The sequence below is a fragment of the Alligator mississippiensis genome, chromosome 4 (genome assembly GCF_030867095.1).
Source record: "Alligator mississippiensis isolate rAllMis1 chromosome 4, rAllMis1, whole genome shotgun sequence".
In the NCBI taxonomy this organism is placed as follows: Eukaryota; Metazoa; Chordata; order Crocodylia; family Alligatoridae; genus Alligator; species Alligator mississippiensis.
In genome coordinates, this window is record NC_081827.1 from 179,325,112 (window position 1) to 179,346,402 (window position 21,291).

Here is a 21,291-nt window from a genome sequence, read left to right on the forward strand (position 1 = left end):
CTGAAAGCTGTGAACCTAGTAACTTTGGCCACTTCTTTTACTTTTAAAGGCATGCAAAAATGGACACTGTCAATTTTACTGGCACTGAACTTTTACCATATTGCTGCTGATCAAGAACAGCAAAGGCTGATTTCCGGACTTTTTTTCTTTGCTCTGCCTAAGAAGCAAAGGTTGGGATTCAATGCTGAGGAAGCTTTTTGCTTGCCAACAACAGAATGCCACCAGAATTTTGAAAAAGCAAATCCATCCTTTCCCTCCCCAGCCCATTGTCACCCATGAATAAAAAGGCAAGAGAATAGTTGTCAGGTAATATCAACATCAGATGCCACAGGCAGTCACCAGTTTTCCTTTCAGCTGCTTACCAGTGTGGCTCCTTTTATGTACCATTAGCACATTGGGCCCAATGCAAACCATGCCACAGACGTCACATTTCAGTTTACCATTCGGAAGACGGATTCCTCCCTCGCTTGACAGATCCTGGATCTTTCTGTTATCAACCATCTCGTTGTTCTCAGTGAGGGGTTCTTCCAGGCTGCTTCCTTCATCATGACCCCTGAGCTCATCTTCCCGGTTCAGGGGTTTCCTGTCAGATTCCTCATCACTTTGCATTTCTAGCTTTACTGAATTTGCTGAAATTAGGGAAAAATATATATGTATATATAATAAAAATCAATCTTTTCCTAGTTCCAATGAGCTAATACCAATAGCAGTATTATTTACAGTGGTGCCTAGCAACTCCAACCAAGATGAGAATCCCATTGTGCAAGGTGCTGCATATGCATATGGTAGCCATAAACCTCACTCTAACTGATCTGCAATCCGAGAAGCGATACAGTTGAAGGAATAAACATTTTTTATCCACATTTTACAGACAGGGAACTAAAGCCCAATGAAGTGACTTGCCCCAAGGTCACCCAGAGATTTCATGACAGAGCTGGGAATTGAACCCAGATCTCCTACACCCCAGTCTATTATCTAAACCATAAGAACCACCTTCCTTCCATACAAACACCAAATGTAAGTAGTACTGCATTCTTTGTGCTCAAGGAACAAGTTGTCAAAAATATTCACCTATCCCTACATACTTAGCCCCAGCATTTGTGTATTTATGTGCAGTTTTCCAGAGTGAGAGAGGGAACTACACAGTCAATAAGTACATAGAAATGAACTCTCCTTACAAAAGGAGTTCAAAGTGCAATGATTTAATGAAGCAGGGCATGTGTGGTGTGTAGATAATCTCCAAATCACAGTTCTTGCACAGACATGTTTCATGATAGAGGAGAGAGATGATACATGAATCCCTGCTTTTCTGCTGGCAGTGCCTTAATCATGTAATGGAGGATTGCCAAGGCAAATGAGACTTACTGTGCCAGCTGTGTTTTGGTTCACAGTTCATGTATACAAATGGGATAAGTGCATTCTATTGTTTCTCATGTTTGCCTGTTTGCCCTGTTAGACTGATGTACAGCCTGGGAATCTTTCCATTGACTTCAGTCAAGCTTTGAATTGGGTCCTCAGGGAATTATCCAAATCCTAAAGAAGTTAATGGAGTGCTGTGGGGGCACCTCTGATCAAGTCCATCAATTCAGTGTATCAGTATGCTTAGCTATCCCTAACATAAGACACACACAGCTGAAACACTAAGCAATTCGTGGAAATTGCTGGAGTAACTTGTCCAGAGTCATGCTATCTAAAGACCAGATGTAGCTTTGTCAGCAAGAAACACTGGCCTGACAATACGCGTAATTTCTGACCAGAGAATCAGCTTCAAAAGCAGGTATTTCAGCCTCCACATCTAGGTAAATATTCAGCCTCTGTTAGGACCCTCATAAAGGTGCCAATTATAGCAGTAGATCTGCAATACAGATATGTTCACTAAGACTGGACAGGCATCTCTAATCTCATTTTATGTGGGCTAAAAGGCAGAAGCCAGATAGGACTGAGGTTAAATCTGGAAGACTAAAATGCAATGTAAAAGTTCTATCTATATAGCATTGCCAACTGAGCTATCCAGTCCCCCATCCAGGAAACAGATAAACTAATCCCATTAGCTACATTTAAGGGTCTCTTCCTCCATCCCATTGTTAAAAAAAAAAAAAAAAAAAAAAAAAAAAAAAAAAAAAAAAGGTTCAGACACCTGTGTCAATGTTACAGTATCAGATCATTAGTATCATCACTAGGCAGGGTATAATGATATGGACAAAAACACAAGAGAACAGATAATAACAAGATGTGACTTTCTAATCATACAATTGCTGAAGTCCATCTCCTATCCATCAAGACACTAATGAGAGCTAAGGCATGAACATTATAATAAAGCCCATATAGAACAAGGACAGATCACAGTGGTTTAGTATCAGAATAAAGTCTTGCCATCAAAACAGGAAACCAACATTTTATATTATGAAACATTTTAGCTCTTAATTTACAGAAGGCAATAGGTATTTTTTGTTTTCACGCAGAAATTGTTGCTAAGAGAAACAATGCCACACAGAGGGCTATACTGCAATTTTATAGCAAGTCCCTCCTTATGCAGCAATAGATACTGACGGTGTCTCAAGTGCTGACTACCCATTCCCATAGCTCCTGAAATAGGATGGGAGGAAAGAAGGAGGAAGAATTAAAATCCTTTGCTCCTTTGCCTGACTTCAAAGCTCAGAACCAAATATATCCCATAATAAATAATCCTTGAGTTTTAAGCATGGTTAGCCAACCCTCCACCCCACCAAGTCCCAAGGTAAGATTTGTGTGTGGGGCAAAGGCTCTACTCCTAACAAGCAGTTCTAAAGGCTGAGAGCTTGTGGCTCCCATTGAAACAGCTGGCATGGGACGGATGGAGCATGTCTGACAAGGAGGGCCAAAAAAACTAACTGTCTGCTGTCTATGTAACAGAAATTTGTTACACTAGGCAAGAAGGTAGTCTGTGGTGAAGCCATGAACAGAACCTTACTCTCCTGATCCCAAGTGTTGCACCCCAATCACAAGACAATACCTAAAGCCATATACAGCAAGAATATACAAAAATATTCCAAATACAGTTCACACATTATGCAGACATACAAGAGATATTTGTATCTTCCATGTATGTTTATACAATATTTTCTATCTCGGATCTGAAACACTATACATCTTATTTAATAGGTACCAAGTATTCACAACTCCTCTTTCAGTCTATGGGACCTTCAGTTGCTCAGTACCTCAGAAAATAAGGCCCTAAGCGCTTAGAAATGGGAAGGGTGTTGTCAGCATCTTATTTTATCTTACCCTACTGCTTCCTTCTGCTGAATACTGGCTCACATCCAATAGGATAAACAGCAAAACAAAAACAGAGCTAGCTGTTTGATGCAACACAACCTTCCAAATGCTCAATACTCCCTATCCTCCCAATATAACTTGTTAGCATGCCTCCCTCGTCTACATACATGAAGCTGTGAAGACCATCTCAGCTCTTTGAAGTGCTTTTATATACCTCCACCCCCTACCTCTGGCTCTGTCCCTGCCATTTTCAAAAGCTTGCCATTAGTGCTTGTTGCTCTGTGAAGGTTTCCTTCATCTGGGACTTAAGGGAAAAGTGCAGGTCTCCAAGGAAGGGAATGCTGCTACAGTGGGGATCTCCTCAGCTTTTCATGAGGGCTTTGCTAATCAGGTCATCCCCATTGCCTTACATCATATACTTGTGTGCATCAGCCTTGTGTAACATTTTGCACACGAACACGTTTAAAGTAGTTTGTACCTTCTCCTTTATTCACCCCCCATATTTAGCTTTTTTTGTTTTTACCTGCTGCCATAAAACTTAATAAATACATGACTTGTGTTAAAAAGAAAAATGATATATAAAAGCCATGTTTATGCCTACTATGTATTGTACAAAGTCCCCAAATACATTTCTCCATAAGCCTCTTTTCTTTCTTCTTGCTGACTTAAAATTCTCCCATCTGGCCATGCAAAATAAATGAATACATAGGCAAAAGTTTAAACTTTTCAGCAGCTCCCCTTTTCCCTGCCTCCCCCAGCAAAAGACCACCCCAGGTATAAAATGTCAAATCCCATCCAGCCTTTTCCAAATCTAAAATCTGTACTCAAATGATTTTTCCCAGTTAATACAGATTTCTTCCCTTTCGCTTCCATTTTCCGCTATCAAAGGTCATGCCACTTTCACCCTGTGACACCACCTTTCTGGGTGAAACTCACTTACAGGTACCTGTAAACATGAAGCTAACAGCAAGCAGTCACCAGACACAACTAGCGTCCCTTCCTTCCTTTCCAAGTAGCACCATATAGTTGGTGTTAGTTTACAATGTGACAATAATTTTTTTCAACATCACTCGATAGTGCTGTCTTGTGCTAATTAATCAATAATGCCATATTAAACTGTATTTGTGTAGGTCTTCAGTGCCAAAACATTTTCTTTACAGGTAAAGTAGTGGAACTATCACTAGGAAAGTAACAGTGGATGTTAAAATGTATTTATTTAAAGCCCCAGCCTACCCCTGTACAGTCTCCACACTCCCCCCAACTCAGTTATAGGTCACCCTGTTCTACATTTTATCCTCCGTTATGGAAATTTACCTCCCCAGCAAAAAATCAGATTGGGAAAAAACCCTAGAGTCTCATTAGCAATCCTGATCTCCAGGTGGAACTAAGAAATACATTGCTTAAGAAAGAGGATCATCATTTGAAGAAGTATGGGGATAGTAATGCGTGACACTACCCCAACATAAGACAAATGAAAGCATAACATTTCCTACTGATAGAACATTTATTTTGGACAGATAAGGGTAAGATACAGAGTTAAGGAAATCCTACATTTTTTTAACCCAGTATGCATCTAAATGGAGTGGAACAGACAGCACTCAGGGTTTGTTCTAAAAAGCCTTGACCAGAATATGACATGATTCAATTTTCGAGGCACAACTGGCAAAGTCATGAATGTCAGAATTGCCTTGTAGCTTTGAAATCAAGAAAAAGTTTGTCAGTTCTATTCATCAGTGGAATCATGCCTCCTGTCCATCTTTTTAAAAGCACACAGTCATACACACTCTTCACTTGCATAATGGTGCTAGAGACAATGAGGGCCCAATTTGTATTTACTACAAGATCCTTTCTACCAGTATAAGGAGACTCAAAAATGTGACTGTCTACACTGTGCTGGAAGTGAAACAAGGCTGTAATGCAAGTGTAAATACACTTTATACTGGTACCCTGTATCAGCATGAAAGAAAAAGTCAAATCCTGAGCTTCTTATTAAGGGCAGAATCTGGCTCTTCATTAAAGAGATTTTATAACCAACTCTGGGCCTAACAACACCGCAACCTTCAAGATGCAAGGAGCTCCTGCAAAAACTCTCTCACCCAGAAAAGCATGTATACCAGGAGTGTGCATGCTGGCAGAGGAGAGAGAAAGAGTAGGAAATCTATTTATTTGTTTTCTCATAACCCAGGAGAGAAGCAACACCACTTGGCAAACAAACGCACATTTAAGTATATTTATTGGAAACTACACTTTGTTCCTGAAATTAATTAATTAATTTATATACATATATATATACACATATAGGGCCCGATTCTCCTTGTACTTATTCTGGCATAAAATCAGGAGTTATTCCCACCCCCAAAAAATATCAATAAAAGCTACATTCATGTAATGTTGATGCAGAAATAAAGTGAGAGCTACCAGGGGCATGTATAGCATACCACATCCCTATATAACTGGGTAATGAGAGGGAAACCAAGAACGTTCAGCATGTTGCGTTGGCAATTTCTCCTTAAAATTTTCTGGGAAATATTTTGGTGATTGTGCAAAATGGTACATTCCAAAAGGTAAACGATTACTCCCTGAGAATATTTTTAGGAGTCTAAAAGATAAAATTATTTCTGGATGGAATGAATGAGCTGTACGCAGGATGAAAAGGATGAATTCTGTCAGCAAAGGAAGGGGAGTTACTCAATTCCCTTAAGTTAGTTAACAGTATTGGAAATAGTGGATTTTATGTGCTCTCAGACACATTGCTTACCAGCTCTGACGCCCTGAACAAGATCAAGCTCTTGCCCACACAACTGACCAGATACTCAGGTGGTGGGACTCCATGTAACACTACTTATTTCAATAGCTTTGTGCTGGCATGTGGAGGGGGGAAGCACTGGAAAAAGCTTCTCAACTAATTAAGAAAAACAATTTAGTAGTAGATTACAAAGTTTTTTCATGCTGCCTCTGGGATATTCTAGAAGAGCCTAGCAGGTATTGGGTGCCTAACTAAATGCAGTGAAAAACTCGATGCTCAACTTAAGCCCCTTTGAAACTCTCCACTTACACCTGGATTTTGTAATAACACTGAAGATCCCCAAACTTAATCCTACTCCCAATAAAAATCAACACTGTGGCGTCTGTTGAATTCAGTGTCAGCATGATTCAGATTTGTCACAGGAAATAGTCTGTTACACCCAGTATGGTTCAAGTTAGCTTCATGGCAGGAGTTTATCAACTCTGTTTTTAACACTGTGCCCTTTCTCCTGATCCAACTGCCCAATGCAAAATGCAAGGAATGGAGAGACTGTGGCAGTGAAACCTGTGGAACAACTTTCAGACACCCAGCTGTCTATACAAACTTGTATAAATACTCAGACAGAAAAAACAAAGTTATAGTACTGGGAAGGGCTCTGAGCGAAACCCACACTCCCAACAAGTTCTGAGTTAAGACTGACATTCCTTTTCCAATATATGACTCAATTCTCCTACCCTTCGCTCAGTTTGAATAGTATTTAAAGAATAGTCCAATGGAAATCAAAGAGATTACTTACGGATCAATAAACTATTCACCCAGAGTAGAAGTGGCAGAATCTGGTCTTAAACATTGGTTGGAATCAGTGCCCTTTAAAATTACGGCAAGTCTGTCTACTCTGGTAGCAGAATATATACAATTATGCAGGGTTGTAAAATCCTTCAAGAGAAAATCCTGAGGCCAAATTTGCCCTCAGATGCATACAGGCAATTTGTATGTACATGAATGGAATTTGCAACATTCATATTTGGGCAAACAGTCAGTCTTATGCAAATGTGTATATTAAACACAATAGAAATGAGTCCCCTCGATCATCAGGCTTGTTCTGACTGTTTTTTTTTTAAACATGCGTGGAATTATTCCTGATTTGGACAGGTAAAAAAATCAAGTTTGATGTTTTAGGTAGTTTTCTTGACTCTTACAGAACTGGATGATGTTAAGTATTTAAACAACTTATCAATCAAGATGGTTTTGAGCTATAAGAAGCAAGCACAAGAAGCACTAATTCACTAAACTGTGACAGCATTAACCCCAAAGTAAATTTTTAAGATCACACAATACAATATTTTTTTTATTTTTTTTATTTATTTTTTTTTTTAGAGGCACCCAAAACCTAGAAATTGGTCATGGAAATGCTGATGCTACAGCTATCTATGGACCATCTCTCTCTCTCTCTGTGTATAGATATAGATATATAGAACCACTTAAAATTACCAAAACCTCATTGTTTCAATTATTGCCATCTCTACTTCTCAAAGAGCACGTGATTTCCTAAATGCTTTCTAAAACACACAAAGTGTAACAATTATAGCAACGATAATGATTTCATATATATATATATATATATATATATATATATATATATATATATTATATATAAAAAGAGCCTTCCACCAGGGAACTAGGCTAAATTTAAATATATACTTGGCTGAAACAAATTTAGGACCTAATCCACAGAAAGACTTGTGCTGATTTTTCTTGGTTTTGGTCAGGTCACAGTCACAGTTCATCTTCTGAGTCTATTGTTGCATGAATTTAAAAACCAATTATTTTAATAACCAAAAGGCTTTTGTTTTAAGTTACACCCAATGGGCCACTCACCTGGTTTCAACTCATGGAAACAACCTTTATTTATTTTCAATTATATAAACTTCAAGTCATCTTAATACAACTTGACCTAACCATGTCCTATTCTAGGAAATAACTATACACAACACACCTCCAACAATTCACCCACCCATGGAAAATTATAGGATAAGCACCTGTCACAAAAATATTTTCTTAAGTCTCCTAAGTAAAAGGGAGATTAACGGAGCAACCTGTTCTACTTTGTTTGCTTGTTTATTTAGTCAAAGCCTTTCTTGTATCCTACCAGCTTCCCCAGGTAGTGGACCAAGATGGATCCTCAGCTGCTGTAAATCAGTGTAGCTCCAGCGAAGTCAATGGAGCTATACTGACTGATAGTAACTGAAGAGCTGGCCCACTATATTTTAACATAGATAAAACATGTGCTTACTGATTTTATTGCAGGGCATGCTCATGGGATTTTTGTTTTGTTTTGTTTTTAAAAAACGATTAATTCAATTTGTAGTTCAGAATCCTTAGGGGACTGTATTGTTAACAGGTTATGCACTGAGATTGTGATTTTTCTTGGGTTTTTTTTTTTAGCTTTTTCTTCTTTTTTTAAAAATCAGGAATAGATACAGATCTTGTTGAAATGTCCCATGCATTAGTCAAATCCTGCTTCTTTTTAAATATAGCTTTGTTAACTTTGCACTGTTTGCATGATTGCCATTTTCTTTTGACATCATTCAAAAATGTGTTTTACTTTAATTTTTCACTTTCAACTTCATAAAGACCACATGGGTCAGAATGCTAATCCCTTGGGAGCTAAAGCTCCACAGGCATTCTGAACCTTATGTACACAAACTCAGAGCAATGTAGCAAGGGAAAGATGGACCACTGATGCCAAGGGACAAATTCATATATCTATATAACATCGCATCTCTCTTTCATACTGTTTTAAAACAACTTGGAGTTATCTATACCCATTTAACTAGAAATTAGATGTACAGAAGTTCTGTTACCCCTCTAACCCAAATCTTTCCCAGTGCATGACAAATACTGACCTCATAGCAGTGAAATCTGAAGTAACTAGATCACTCAAGTCAACAAGGAAGACCTCAGTTTTGCTTCCAACCAAAAACAATCCACTTAAGTCAACTGATTAGACAGATTTTTATTAGCGTGCCATTACATGTTACATTTAGTCCATACTAAAGAGCTTTTAAAACAAAAGCATCCACATGTTAAAGCTCTTTAACTTGTGCTAAGTGGCCTCTGAACATCTCAATATTATGCCACTTCAGGCACAGGTTAACTAACTCTGGGCCATGCTACCTAGTTAATGTTAGTGTAACTTCAGTCTGCTCCATGAAGATAAAATGAGCAATTTTCAGTCCTTCAGAATCCCCGGGTGCACTCCCCTCCCACCCTCCCAGAGCAAGGACAGAACCTGGGTGCCCTGAGTTTAGCCACACCTCTGCTTACAAGCTCCCTAGTGGCAAATCAGAGCTGTGTAGGCAGGAAACAGCACTGCTTACAGCATATTCTAACTTCAACACTGCTTAACATTCCACAGATGTAGTATGAACCAAGTGTAACGTACAACTTCAAGCTTATTTTACTATCTTATTTTTTACACTCTTACTTACCCAGGTGTAGACCACCCCCCACGCCTGGCCAAAACAAACAAACAAAAAAAAAACAAACAAAAAACAAAAAAACCAATGAGGCAGTTGGCTTGGGACGGGATCACTTATGTTTGCAGGATGGAGCCAACATTCCATTAAAAGAAAATATGCCAGCTATTAAACTGGTGAAATATTTAAATGAATATCTATTATAAATATTTTTTTTAGAAAAAAAAGTTAGGCTTTCACCTGCATCATTATTATGTAGTATTATGTAGCAGTAACAGATGGCAGGCAAAATATAAAATAACTCTTAAAGTATTAGATTTTTTCAGTGTTGCATGTGTCAGATTCTTTAGCATAAATAAATGGCATTACACAGTCTCATTAAATCTATACATCTGTGTAGTAACTTGCAATTTATGGAAATTTTCAGACACAGTGTTCAAACCAACAGGTTTGGCTCACATGTTTCCTTTCTCACTATGCCATCTTGAAGTCAAAGGAAAGGCAAACAAAAGCAAAACCCTATAGTAAATATTCTTGAATAGTTCTTCAAGAAGATTTGCTATCATCATCATCTGTACTTCTTTTAAGGAAGATAAAGGGAAAGGTAGGTGACTTTCCCCACAAAAATCTAAATACTGCTGAGAAAGAAACATTTCTTTATGTTAAAGCAAATAAATAATATTCTCACATTTATAACTTACAAAGCCAAATTGTACATCACATTTCTCAATGCAGTACCCAAAGAGTGCCATTCTAGTAGCTCCACAGACTTTTATGGGACTGTTTAAGCATTATAAATTGCAGGACTGGGTCCGGCACCTGAGACATCTCAGGCTATTGTAGAAATGCAATAATGCCAAAACAGCTCAAGAGTTAGGAAAAAATGGAAATCACTAAATTCCACCTGCCACATTCTTCCAAGAGACTCTGCAGTGTTCAGGAAGACAGTGTTCTCGCAGATTTTTGTTGCTTGTTTGTTTGTTTTGTTTTTACAGATTAAGAAGTTCCTATGTATCAATTACGATCTTCTGCTCTTTGATACACATGAAGTTCTCTTTTGCCTCCAGTCTTTACACACAACCGTTCTTCTCAAAAGCAGCATGATCTCCAGAGCAAGCACCATGCACACCCTTGCACATAGCTCCTAACACAATGGAGCTCTGATGCCAACTGAAGTTTTGAGGTACATAAATGCTAAACAGCAGCATGCAATCCAATCACTATATAGCCACTAAGGATTTATAGTAAGGATTAAAAAAAATAAAAATCAGTAGTGGAGAGAAAAGAACAGAATTTTACCTTGAAGAAACACAGCAGTTGTGTAGGTATTTATATTTCCCACTCCAATTAAAAACTTATTTTAAATTAAAAAAATACACATACATATACATACACACACACACACCTATCGAGAGAGAGAGAGAGAGAGAGAGAGAATTATAAATGATATATATTAATAAAATCCTTTTAGCACCATTTGCTTAAAGGCCTGGTAACAGGTCATTTTGAAGGCCACACCCAAATCAGCAAAGCTGTAAATGGGTTCTGGATCATTCAGGCACAGGAATCAAATGTGGCTAGCATCCAAGTTTGTGCAGTACTGAATGTTTTTAAATGGCACATAGAAAACAAAAAAGCAAGTACTTAGAAATATTTTTTGCCTAAATGTCAGCTGTGCCATAGGGCCAAATTCAGCTCTCACATAGCCAAAAACATCCCCTTTAAGACAGATGTTTCTGCACTGAAGGTCTCTGTTCCCTTGGACTAGGGAACTGAGCAAATCTATTTATATGCACACCCTTTTTATTACAAGGTGCTGGTTACTCTGCCTATTATCAAGGTTGCCTGACATTTCACATTATCATACCCCATTTTCAACTATTCTTAACTTCACCAAACTAACCATTTAGACTGAAATCTGCCAGCCACTGTATGTATCCAGCACATTTTTTTTGGAAAATCTTAATAAGAAAACAATTCAGTTGCCCTTGAGAATTAGTAAAATGGTTATTTTGCAATGTTGACATATTGTAGCAAGCTCTTCTCTGAAAGCTTCTAATGTCCCCATACTTTGGAGCTGGAAACTAAGAATTGACAAGGGAGTGGCCTTTGTGCCATGGAAGCTTCTGGTGTGCTCTCTGAGAAAATCCTCCCAAGTTATAAGCCCTGGGGGGAAAAATAAATAAAAGATAGTTTGCACATGCTCAGTAGATACTTCTTTGGTTTCACCCTCCCCAGACAAGTTTGGGCTTTTCATACCTACTTCATACCAGACCATGAATGTGCAACTCAACTCTATCTACAGGGAATAAACCAGACTTTATACAGCACTATCACAAAGATGGTGGGGGGGAAAAAGGGAAAGGGAGGTGACTGGGGCACCAGCTCCATGAGCCAACCCCAGGGGAGTAGAGGATGGTGAAAAAAAAAAAAAAATAGCAGCAGCTATGCTGCTACCACACCACCAGCAGTGCAGCTACTCACACTGCCCTTATGTGGTTACTACCAAGGGTGCTCAAGCACCCAGTTCCACCTCTATTTTCATGCAATGACTGCTCCAGTCACCACAGCCAAGCACCAGAACTGAAAGCTGAGAACCTGCAACCAAATCAGGACAAGGAGGTCAATGATGCACTCTAAGCAGGTGACAAATCAATCCAAAGCTATGGGATGGTACTGATGGGAAACTTCAATTTTCCCAACATCTTTTGGAAGAACAATGCAGCCAAATATAAAATGTGAAGCCAGTTTTTAATTTGTGTGCAGGACAACTTTCTGTTCTAGAAAGTGGAGGATACAATTAGGGGATCATTTATCTTGGATCTTGTCCTGACCAAAAGGGAAGAATTGGTTGAGAACGTAAAAGGCAACTTGGGAGGAAGCGAATATGACAGGATAGATTTCCTGAGGCAAGAAAAGCATGAGGGCAGCAAAACTAGGATGCTAGATTTCAAAAACGCAGATTTCATTTGACTCAGTAAGTTAATAGGCCCGGTGCCATGGGAGGATAGATGGAAGGATAAAGGCACACAGAAGGGCTGGGAGCTTTTAAGGGGCACAGTATTAGAAGCCCAACAAGAAACGGTCTTGATACAAAGGAAGCACAAGAACAAGAGAACAATGTGGCTGCATAAGGAGCTTCTAAAATGCCTCAAATGTAAAAGGAAAGCACACAGGGTCACCAAGGAAGCTTAACAGGAAATAGCAAGAACCTACAGGGACAAAATCAGGATAGCAAACATAAAGAACAAGCAAAGGAGGTTAAGGACAACAAGAAGTGGTTCTACAAGTATGCTGGCCAGAAAAGAAGGGCCAAGGAGGCTGTGGGTCTTGAGCAAGTTTGCAGATGACATAAAACTGGGAAGGACTGCGAACACACTGGGACGTAAGTGCAAGTCAGAAGGATTTCAACAGGCTGGGGACTCTGACTAGGGTATGCCAACACTCCTGCTGGGATCCAACCAGAGGGTCTTGCCCCATCGCTCAGGTTCAGACCAATCACCATGTTTGGGTCAGGAAGGAATTTTACCCCATGGTCAGACTGGTATAGACTGTGGGGGGGTTCTGCCTTCCTCTGTAGCAGGGAGTATGGCCTTCTACTGAGGATCACTTGATTGTATATTAACATTTCATAGATGAAGAACACTGGCTGCTGTGGTTCCCCCAATTTACCTGTGGCAGGTTAGGGTGTTAGGTCTGTGCTGTGTCAGGGTTGACACTAGTCTTATGCAGAATTTAGATTATGGATTGTATGGGATGGTTTGGATAGGGATGATCCTGCTTCAGGCAGACCGTTGCACTAGATCATCCCCTTCCAGTCATACTTCTATGATTATATGACTGCTCTAGTCAAAGTCAGGCACAGAACTGGGAACTGGAAACTTGTTTCTCTTCAACAAGTCGGCACCCAGATGACATGTAGGAAGTCACACTCAAATACAGAGAGAACAAGAGATGGACGTAGAGACTGGGATTGTGGGATAGCAAGAATAGTAGATTGGAACAGGAAGCCTGTAATGAGGGAAGCAGAACTGCAGACTGGTGGAAAAAGGAGGGGAGAGGGAGCTTGAAAACACTAATAGCACAAAACCACATAGCTAAACACCCTTAAGATGGCCATGCCAATTGCCAGGAAAATCTGTGTTAACCTGGGTAAATGTCAGTGGATCCCAAATTCAGGAAAAATTATTATTCAAGACACTGCTTAAGCAACTGCTTAACTTTAAGTACTGAAGTCAATGGGATTTAAGTACGTTCTAAAACTACTGCCCTGCTGGGCCGAGTGGGAAAACTCCAACTCAAGAACTGACGTAATCATACTATATAGCAACTAAGGTAGTTCTAAAGGCCTCTAGGAAAGGAGCAGTATAGTCCCAAGGAGTAGTATAGTCAAACATCCCCTCCCTGATGACATACAGAAAAAAAGATTGAGATTAGAGAGATCTAGTCAATTGTGCAGACTGGCAAGAAGGCTCTACTCTAATCTCCAAGACTGTGCTACTGCACTTCAGCTACTGCATAATAGTTATAAATAACAAACAGTGGGCATATCTACAGGAGATGTTTACTGTGGAGGAGACTAATTAACTCCCCAGTAAAACACTGCATGTCTACATGTGCACTCCATTAGGCTGAAGTAAACTAATTAACTCCAGAGCTGCAGAGTTTTTTTTGTTTCTTGTGTTTTTTTTAAACTCAGCAGCAGTGCACATGTAGACATTGCCCCAGCTGGCTGGAGAGCATGAGGGTGCTTCAGTGTGGGGGCTGCCTGCTGGCTAGCCCCACATTGGAGCACTCTTGTGCCCTAGCCAGCCTCTTTGCAGCTTGTTGAGCCGGGGAAAGCAGCCCAGGGCTCCCTGTCAACCAGGGCTGCTCCAACCCAGCTTACGTTCAAATGGCATGCCCAGGTGCAATAAACTCCAGAGCAGTAATTTTTACATTAATTGCATGTGTAGACGCACACAATGAGTACTTGCATATAGTAGAAAGATTCATAGATAGGAATACTACCGTTATTCTGTCCTGCTGGGAATATTCAAAATGTAAAGGTGTGTTTTAGGTATTTTTTTTAAACATTAAGTGTACATAGTACCTATTCTAATAATTCATACATTGGTTGTTTTTACTTAGCCAGCAGATTTAAGCATTAAAAATAATTATAAAACTCCTTTCTGTAATGAATCTACAACCTTGTGACTTTTGCTTTATCGTTATTAAAAAAAACATAACTCAGAAGGGATATAACCTAATAGGGATAAGCTGTCATTAACAATCTACCAAATTACAGCTACTAATAAAGATGATTCTGAGATAACTCTTTGCTTTCACCAATTTAAAACAGAAATTGGAGGTTTAGCAACAATATAAACAGATTTCAGTTACCTTCTCAAGAGACACTTACCCCTTCTTATGATAAGATTTGACCTCCAATGAAACACATTATTTTCTCATATCGTCTTAATCCGCACTAAATAAGTTCCTTAGATGATTATGTCTACTTCTAAGTACAGGAAATATCAAGGATTTACAGTGATATCCTAGCTCACAGCAAGCAGAAAGTAGTTCAATGTCTACTGAAATTATTGCCAACTGAGGAAGAGAAAGATATAAAACAAATGTATTGACTGTCTAAAAGATTTTACATTTAATTTTCTGTTGTCACATTCACATCAAGTACATGTACATGCACATTTCTGGTTGCAAAGGTGATAACCACATCCTTGTTCATGCTCAACTGCCTTGGTGCCAAATTGAGGGGGCTCTTCTTCAAGAAGGTGATCCAAGGGGCTCAGTGGGATGCTATGTATTGCCCCATACACCTCTCCCTCCCAATTCATATATTCTTTTCTTCAGTTCTGCCTTGTTTCTCACTTGGGGCTTTGGGAATATTGGCTTCCTGAAAGATATCAACACATAATGCCTACTATTGGGTCCCTAACTTCTACCATGAGACAGAACAGAACAGAACTTCTAAAGTTAAGGAATTTCAGGAGTGAAATAATTTCTCCTACACAGGTGGGATAATTGACACAGAGGTGGAATGATCCAGACATCAACATTCAGTTTCATAAGTACAGATAAGCAAAAATAATGCTTTTCTTCAATTGACTATTGAATTGATAAAAACAGGGAAGAGTGTGGGGGGGGGGAAGGGGTGAGAGATAAGTTTGGCTTGGGTCAACAGACCTTAAAAATAATTCATTTGCAGATTCAAAATGCATTTCATCTGAAATGTTCATTTCATTTTTGAGTTAATCATTTTTAATGTTATATGTTAGATGGGGGTAAATTATCAAAAATGAAATAAACCTTCTTGAAACAAAAAGTTGAAAATATTTTATTAAAAGGAAAATTCAAAATGAAATATTTAATTTTTTTAAGTTTCTCCCCAATTCCCCTGAAATTTTGTGGCTGAAATTTTTCATTGCAATTGACCCAAATTTATAAACAATTTTGGCTTTTCAAGATGGTATTTTTTTGACAAATTATTTTTCACCAAAACAAAACAAAACAAAACAAACCCCCACCAAAACTCAGCTTTACCTGTGGGCATTCACTGATAGTCAGCTCCCAGAAGGCATTATTAATCCAAACTAATCAGGACTTTTTTTTTTTTTTTTTTTTTAACTTCAGAAAGTAAGGAGGATCTGATTAAACAGAGTTCAGGAAATCCTGTACCAACCTAGTTGGAAAAAGCCAAGAACTTTTTTCCAGTTCTCAGTTGGCCTAATAAAAGATATCACATCTGCTCAAAGAACCTTGCCTGCCTATGTACCAACCTAGAAATTCTCTTTTCTTTTCTTGCTTTGTGTTTGTGGTAAATCTACAGTATAAAAAAGGAGAAGAAAACTCAGTAATCTGAAATGTATATGCTTATCAAACAATTTATATGAACTTATGGAAACACAGAAATTGGACAGCACAAAATAACCGTAATTCTGCCCTAACGTAGCGGATGCACATGATAAAGGGGGAGGCAAGCGTAGGTACAGGAAGAGTAGATTGTGACAAGTGAAATTTAGGTTAATTTCCTGCCCCTGCTACAGACTTCCTATGTGACTTTGGACAAGTCTAACATATTTTGGTGCCAGATACTTACCTAGAATTTATGAAACTGCCTAAGCATGTTGGGCTCTGAATTCCAAATAAAAGCCAGTAAAGGCACTTTCAGAAATCCTGCTTAGCACTTCTGTGCATTTTCAAGTGTTTAAATACTTTTAAACGTATTCCTAAAATCCCTTTGTAATTCATTATATCTATAAAATGGAAATGACGCTGTCCAACCTGACGTGGGTAGTGACTATTACTTTAACATTTCACAAATAATTATATATTGACTTTATAAATTCATTAAGTCAACACCTAATTCAGAATCATCAATACACACTGTTTAATGGAAACGCAAGGAAATCTAAAAAAAGTAAGTACCACAGCCAAGGTGTATTCCCTGGTTTACAAGAAACATTCATAATCTTCACTGTATGCTCCCATATCATGAGCATTAGATTGTAATAAATAAAACTACAAATCTTTCCTTAATGTTGGGTTTGGTGAAAATAATACAGAAAAATATGAAACGTTAGTGTTTATGGTAGCTAAAGTTTGAAATGGACTAAAGAAAAAAAAAAAAAAAAAAAGGAGATAGGACTGCATATGTTAAGTCAAGTGGGGAAAAAGCTCCAGTACTAACGTCTAAAACTCGACCATGCCAACAGATGTAGTGAAGACGCGCATCTTGTAAAGAATGTCACATGCTGTCAAGTCCATGACTCATTATTTCCAATGGTAGACAGACTCAGGGAAAGTCACGCCGGATAATGTGACGAGTAGAAAAATTAATTTGCGTCACTATCTCAAGTTTCCTTTATCTTTGAAAAAGATGCTGAGAAAAATGAAACTCCATCTTTTAATTTAAGACAAAATTAGATGTTACTTATATTCTGGGGTGGGGCAGAAGGAGAAGGAAAAGCTAACAATTATATCCTCTAGAATAAGTTACTAGAATGCACACGAAAGCAACAAAATCCAACTTTGTGTTTGATACACATTTTATTACAATCCTCAATGGGTAAACACAGTTCAGCTGACTAATGGGATAATGTGACAAATAGAAATACAAGAATTCCATTTCATTTAAGAAACAACACCCACCCCCCAAAAACAGAAGTAAGGTTTAGACATTTCTTTTCATTCTATATAGGGACACACTTTTTGAAGAAACTTGATGAGAGAAAAATCCCCATCCAGAAAAGCTAAGAGCCCACTGCTTAGGACAATTATTTTGGATGTTATCTTCTACTTATCAGCTAGGGATAGACATTACACATAAACCAGTTTAAGTGATCAGAAACTGGTTTAAACTTGTAACAGAACAGATGTTCAGCACACATAAACCAAACTGCAAATGGATGAAACCAGTTTGAGATAAATCTGATAGATTAAACCAGGTTAAACTGATTTGGGTCAAACTGGTTTATGCAATGTCTGTCTCAGACCTCTTCCTGGTTTAGATAAATTAGACTTCCCCAGCATCCCGGCATGCTCTCTTGGCTGGGTGGGGCTCTCTGCTCTACAGCAGAGCTGGCCCCTACCCTCTGCTCCCTGGCTGCAGCTCTGGCAGAGACTGCAGGCACAGCAGGGCCTGCCCATCTTCCCCCTTCCCTACCCCCTCACTGTTTGCTGGACAAGCAGGGATCCCCCCCATCCCACCCTCCCTCCTATCTCCCACAGAACAGACCCTAGTCCCAGGACCCTAGGCATGGGGTATGCTAGCTAATGTTGAGAGGTGTCTCCAGTTTCACTGGGACAGGCAGACAGAACAGTGATGGCTTAGGGCATTTTGTGGCTAATCAACAGGTCAGCTGGTAAGCTCTTAAAGAAGAGTTTGAACTAATGGAGAGAGGCTATTGTATTGCTGATGAGGTGATAAACACGTATCAGATCCTTGCTGGCTTGCTTGCCTGTCAGTTTGCTGCAGACAGTATAAAGAAGCAGAAAGGAAGACTGAAAAGCTCCATACCATCAACAGATGCACATCCCCCCACCACCACCCTTGCCTCAGTGCCAGCAGGGAGCTGGGGTCTGGCAACACTCCTGCCCCTTGAGCAGCCAGTGGGCAAAAGCCTGGGATGGTGTAGGCAGACCACCCTAATCAGAGGTCCTGCCAGGGACTAGCCATGCGCCCTCCCCCCAGCTCAGTGATGTGCAAGGGAAGGGGAGGCTGCTCTAGTGCCCCTCCACTCCTGACCTTAGACGCTGCAGGCATGCAATTGAATTTCCTAAGTCCAGAGAGAGTGTCTGTCCAATTACAAACTAGTTCAGCCTAGCCAGGTTAGACTAACCTGCACAGACTGAATCAATTCAGGCTCAGGCTCTTTGAATGTCTGTCCATAGCCATCAGGTTCAACTGTTTCTGTGCTTAAGGGCAGGGGGCTTGAATGTTAAGTCTCCTGAATCCCTTGCGAGTGTTCCAATCTCTGGACCCTAGTTATTTTAGCATCAGGAGCCACTTTCTCCCCTTTGTTGTGACCAGAAGTTTTGTCCTTGACCTGATAAACCTTCTCAAAGTCTCACCAAAACTGACATATGTTTGAAAATTTTTCGTTTTCTAGCAATTAGAATTCTCCGAAGAAAAATGTTTAACTTAATCATTCCGAAACAGCTCTAGAGGTGAACATTGCCAATTATGATTTCTCTCTAAAAAGTGGTTTGGATACATTTTTTGTGTTTAGATTTTGGTTTATTTCTGTTGGGGACGCTAAGTTCTTCTCATTCTGTTTTGGCTTGACTGTGCTTGTTTCAAAAATATAATGATATATTAACCAATAATTAAGCCTGCCTATGGCCACTGTCATGGTCCTTACATGGGCAAAATCCCCAATGCCCAACTCAATATTTACTTTAGCATCACTTCTATTATCAATGCATATGCAGGCACAGAAAGTTCTGAGTAAGGTTCACAGCCATGTACCCAGAAAAGCAGCCCTATTAAAAGCGATTATAATGCTTTATTTTTGTTCTACCTTCATCTGCTGGTAGGAGGATCTATGTGCACTTTCTGAAGTGTAGTGGAGTCAATTAAATTCTTCTATGCACCAGTTGCCACAATGCTGTCCACTAGAAGTCAATGAATAGCAGACTTGAATAGGAGCTCGATTGGGTCATTAGTTATTTGGTTATCATGTTCTCTAACACTAACCAACATAAATGGTTAAAATTGATTATATGACAGTCTCAGCCAGCTAATGTTTAGCAATCCAGAAAATGGGACTATTACTTTCTCCTCTGGCTGTTTTGGAAAGTGGAAAGGGCAGGCTTTTTATTTGCTTAATTTATGCAATCACCTTGTTAAATTTCTCACCTTTAACTTGCAGAGGGAACTGTGGTTTCCTGCCAAGCTACAGCAGCTGGCATCTTTGCCAGTGATAAATATGTATCAGTTGGCCCACAAACCTTCCCAATGGTTGCTGAAACATGTCAAATAGAACTCAAACTGTAGCACTTTCAGGATTTATTTGAGCAACATGATCCTTTCCAGGACCTTAGGTAACATTTCATAATAGGTGTCATGTCAGCCTGTGCAAAGGAAACTGGGGGAGGTAAAAGCCAGATCACAAATGCCATCAGTGTGGAAACCAACAGTCTCTTCTATGTGCCATTTGTAAGTTACAGGAGGGAGACTTTAGCAACAGGTGGGAGGAGGAAAGAGTAGAGAACAGAGCCTCTTCTCAATCTTACGTTCAAGTTTATAAATCTTTAAAAATAAAACCAAGATGTTAAGAGCCAATCAGTGATTTTTAAAGCCTTGGATGTTTTTGGTGTGCAACTAGGAACAGCTGAAAGTGGCATGATTTTCAGAAAGTGCTCAGCAATCACCTTCTGAAAAATCAGGCCTCCTTACAGTAACTCCAGCTAGATATGTAGAGTAGAAAGCCTTGAAAATCTTGGATAAGACTGTTGTTCCTTACATGTTTCAGGGGTGTCAGCTGAAGTCTAAGGACATAGGCAGACAAGGTTCTTTGGGTAAATGTGATATCTTTTATTAGACCAACTAAATAGTTGAAGAAAATTTTCTTTACAAGCTTTTGAGCACAAACACCTGAAGGGCATTGCAACAGCTTGCAAACAATTTCCTCAAGTATTTAGTTGGTCTGATACCACATTTACCCAAAGAACCTTGTCTACCCATGTCTAATGGCTGCTGACCACCTCCAATTATCATGGATCTCAATGGTGTCTGCAGATGCTTCTCAGTATCAGATCATTTGCATCAGAAGCCAAAAAGGCAATGCCACATGGATTTGTTGCTGGGTGTATTAAGTTGTCCAGATCTGAATGCCTCATGATTGGCCAAGAGGTGAAACAGCCCTGCTACCAACGTCTACCTGGGACATGGGTCTGCAGGCTAGCGTCAAGCAGAATTATTCATTTCAGATGCCATATACTGCACTGAAGTGGGGCCACCCAACGGCATTCAAATTTGCCCTACTGTGATCTGTAAGAGCTGAAGGAAACATTGTACACTAGTCCAAACATGGTCCTGAGGAGGGCATCAAGGCAGAGAGCTTACGATATAGTTTCTGGATTCAATACTGAGCAGATCCAGTGGTCTTAAACTAGGAAAGGAGCTATGAACGCATCCTAATACCTAGTTTATACAGCTTAGAGCTTAATACAAATCATTTCTAAATATAATTTAATTTGATTTAGAAACAAAAATCCTTTTGGTTGCTGTAGGGTGGTAACCATGCATCATGAACTCACAAGTAAAGTGAAAATTCAAAGTCACTGTTGGCTGTCTTGGGTCATAGA

General features: G+C 39.3%; 1 protein-coding gene across 12 annotated transcripts in view; it reads right to left on the reverse strand.

Annotated features, from left to right (window-relative positions):
• IKZF2 (IKAROS family zinc finger 2) overlaps positions 1-21,291 on the reverse strand; it is a 137,845-nt gene that overhangs the window by 75,882 nt on the left and 40,672 nt on the right. For 7 of the 12 annotated variants that reach the window (XM_059727145.1, XM_006264441.4, XM_059727144.1 and 4 more), the window contains exon 4: positions 363-629. The exons of 1 other annotated variant lie outside the window; for it this stretch is intronic. In XM_059727145.1, coding sequence (XP_059583128.1) covers positions 363-629 — 267 coding nt within the window. The remainder of the gene's footprint in view (positions 1-362; positions 630-21,291) is intronic. 4 more of the 12 variants (XM_059727147.1, XM_059727143.1, XM_059727146.1 and 1 more) reach the window with 1 other exon arrangement.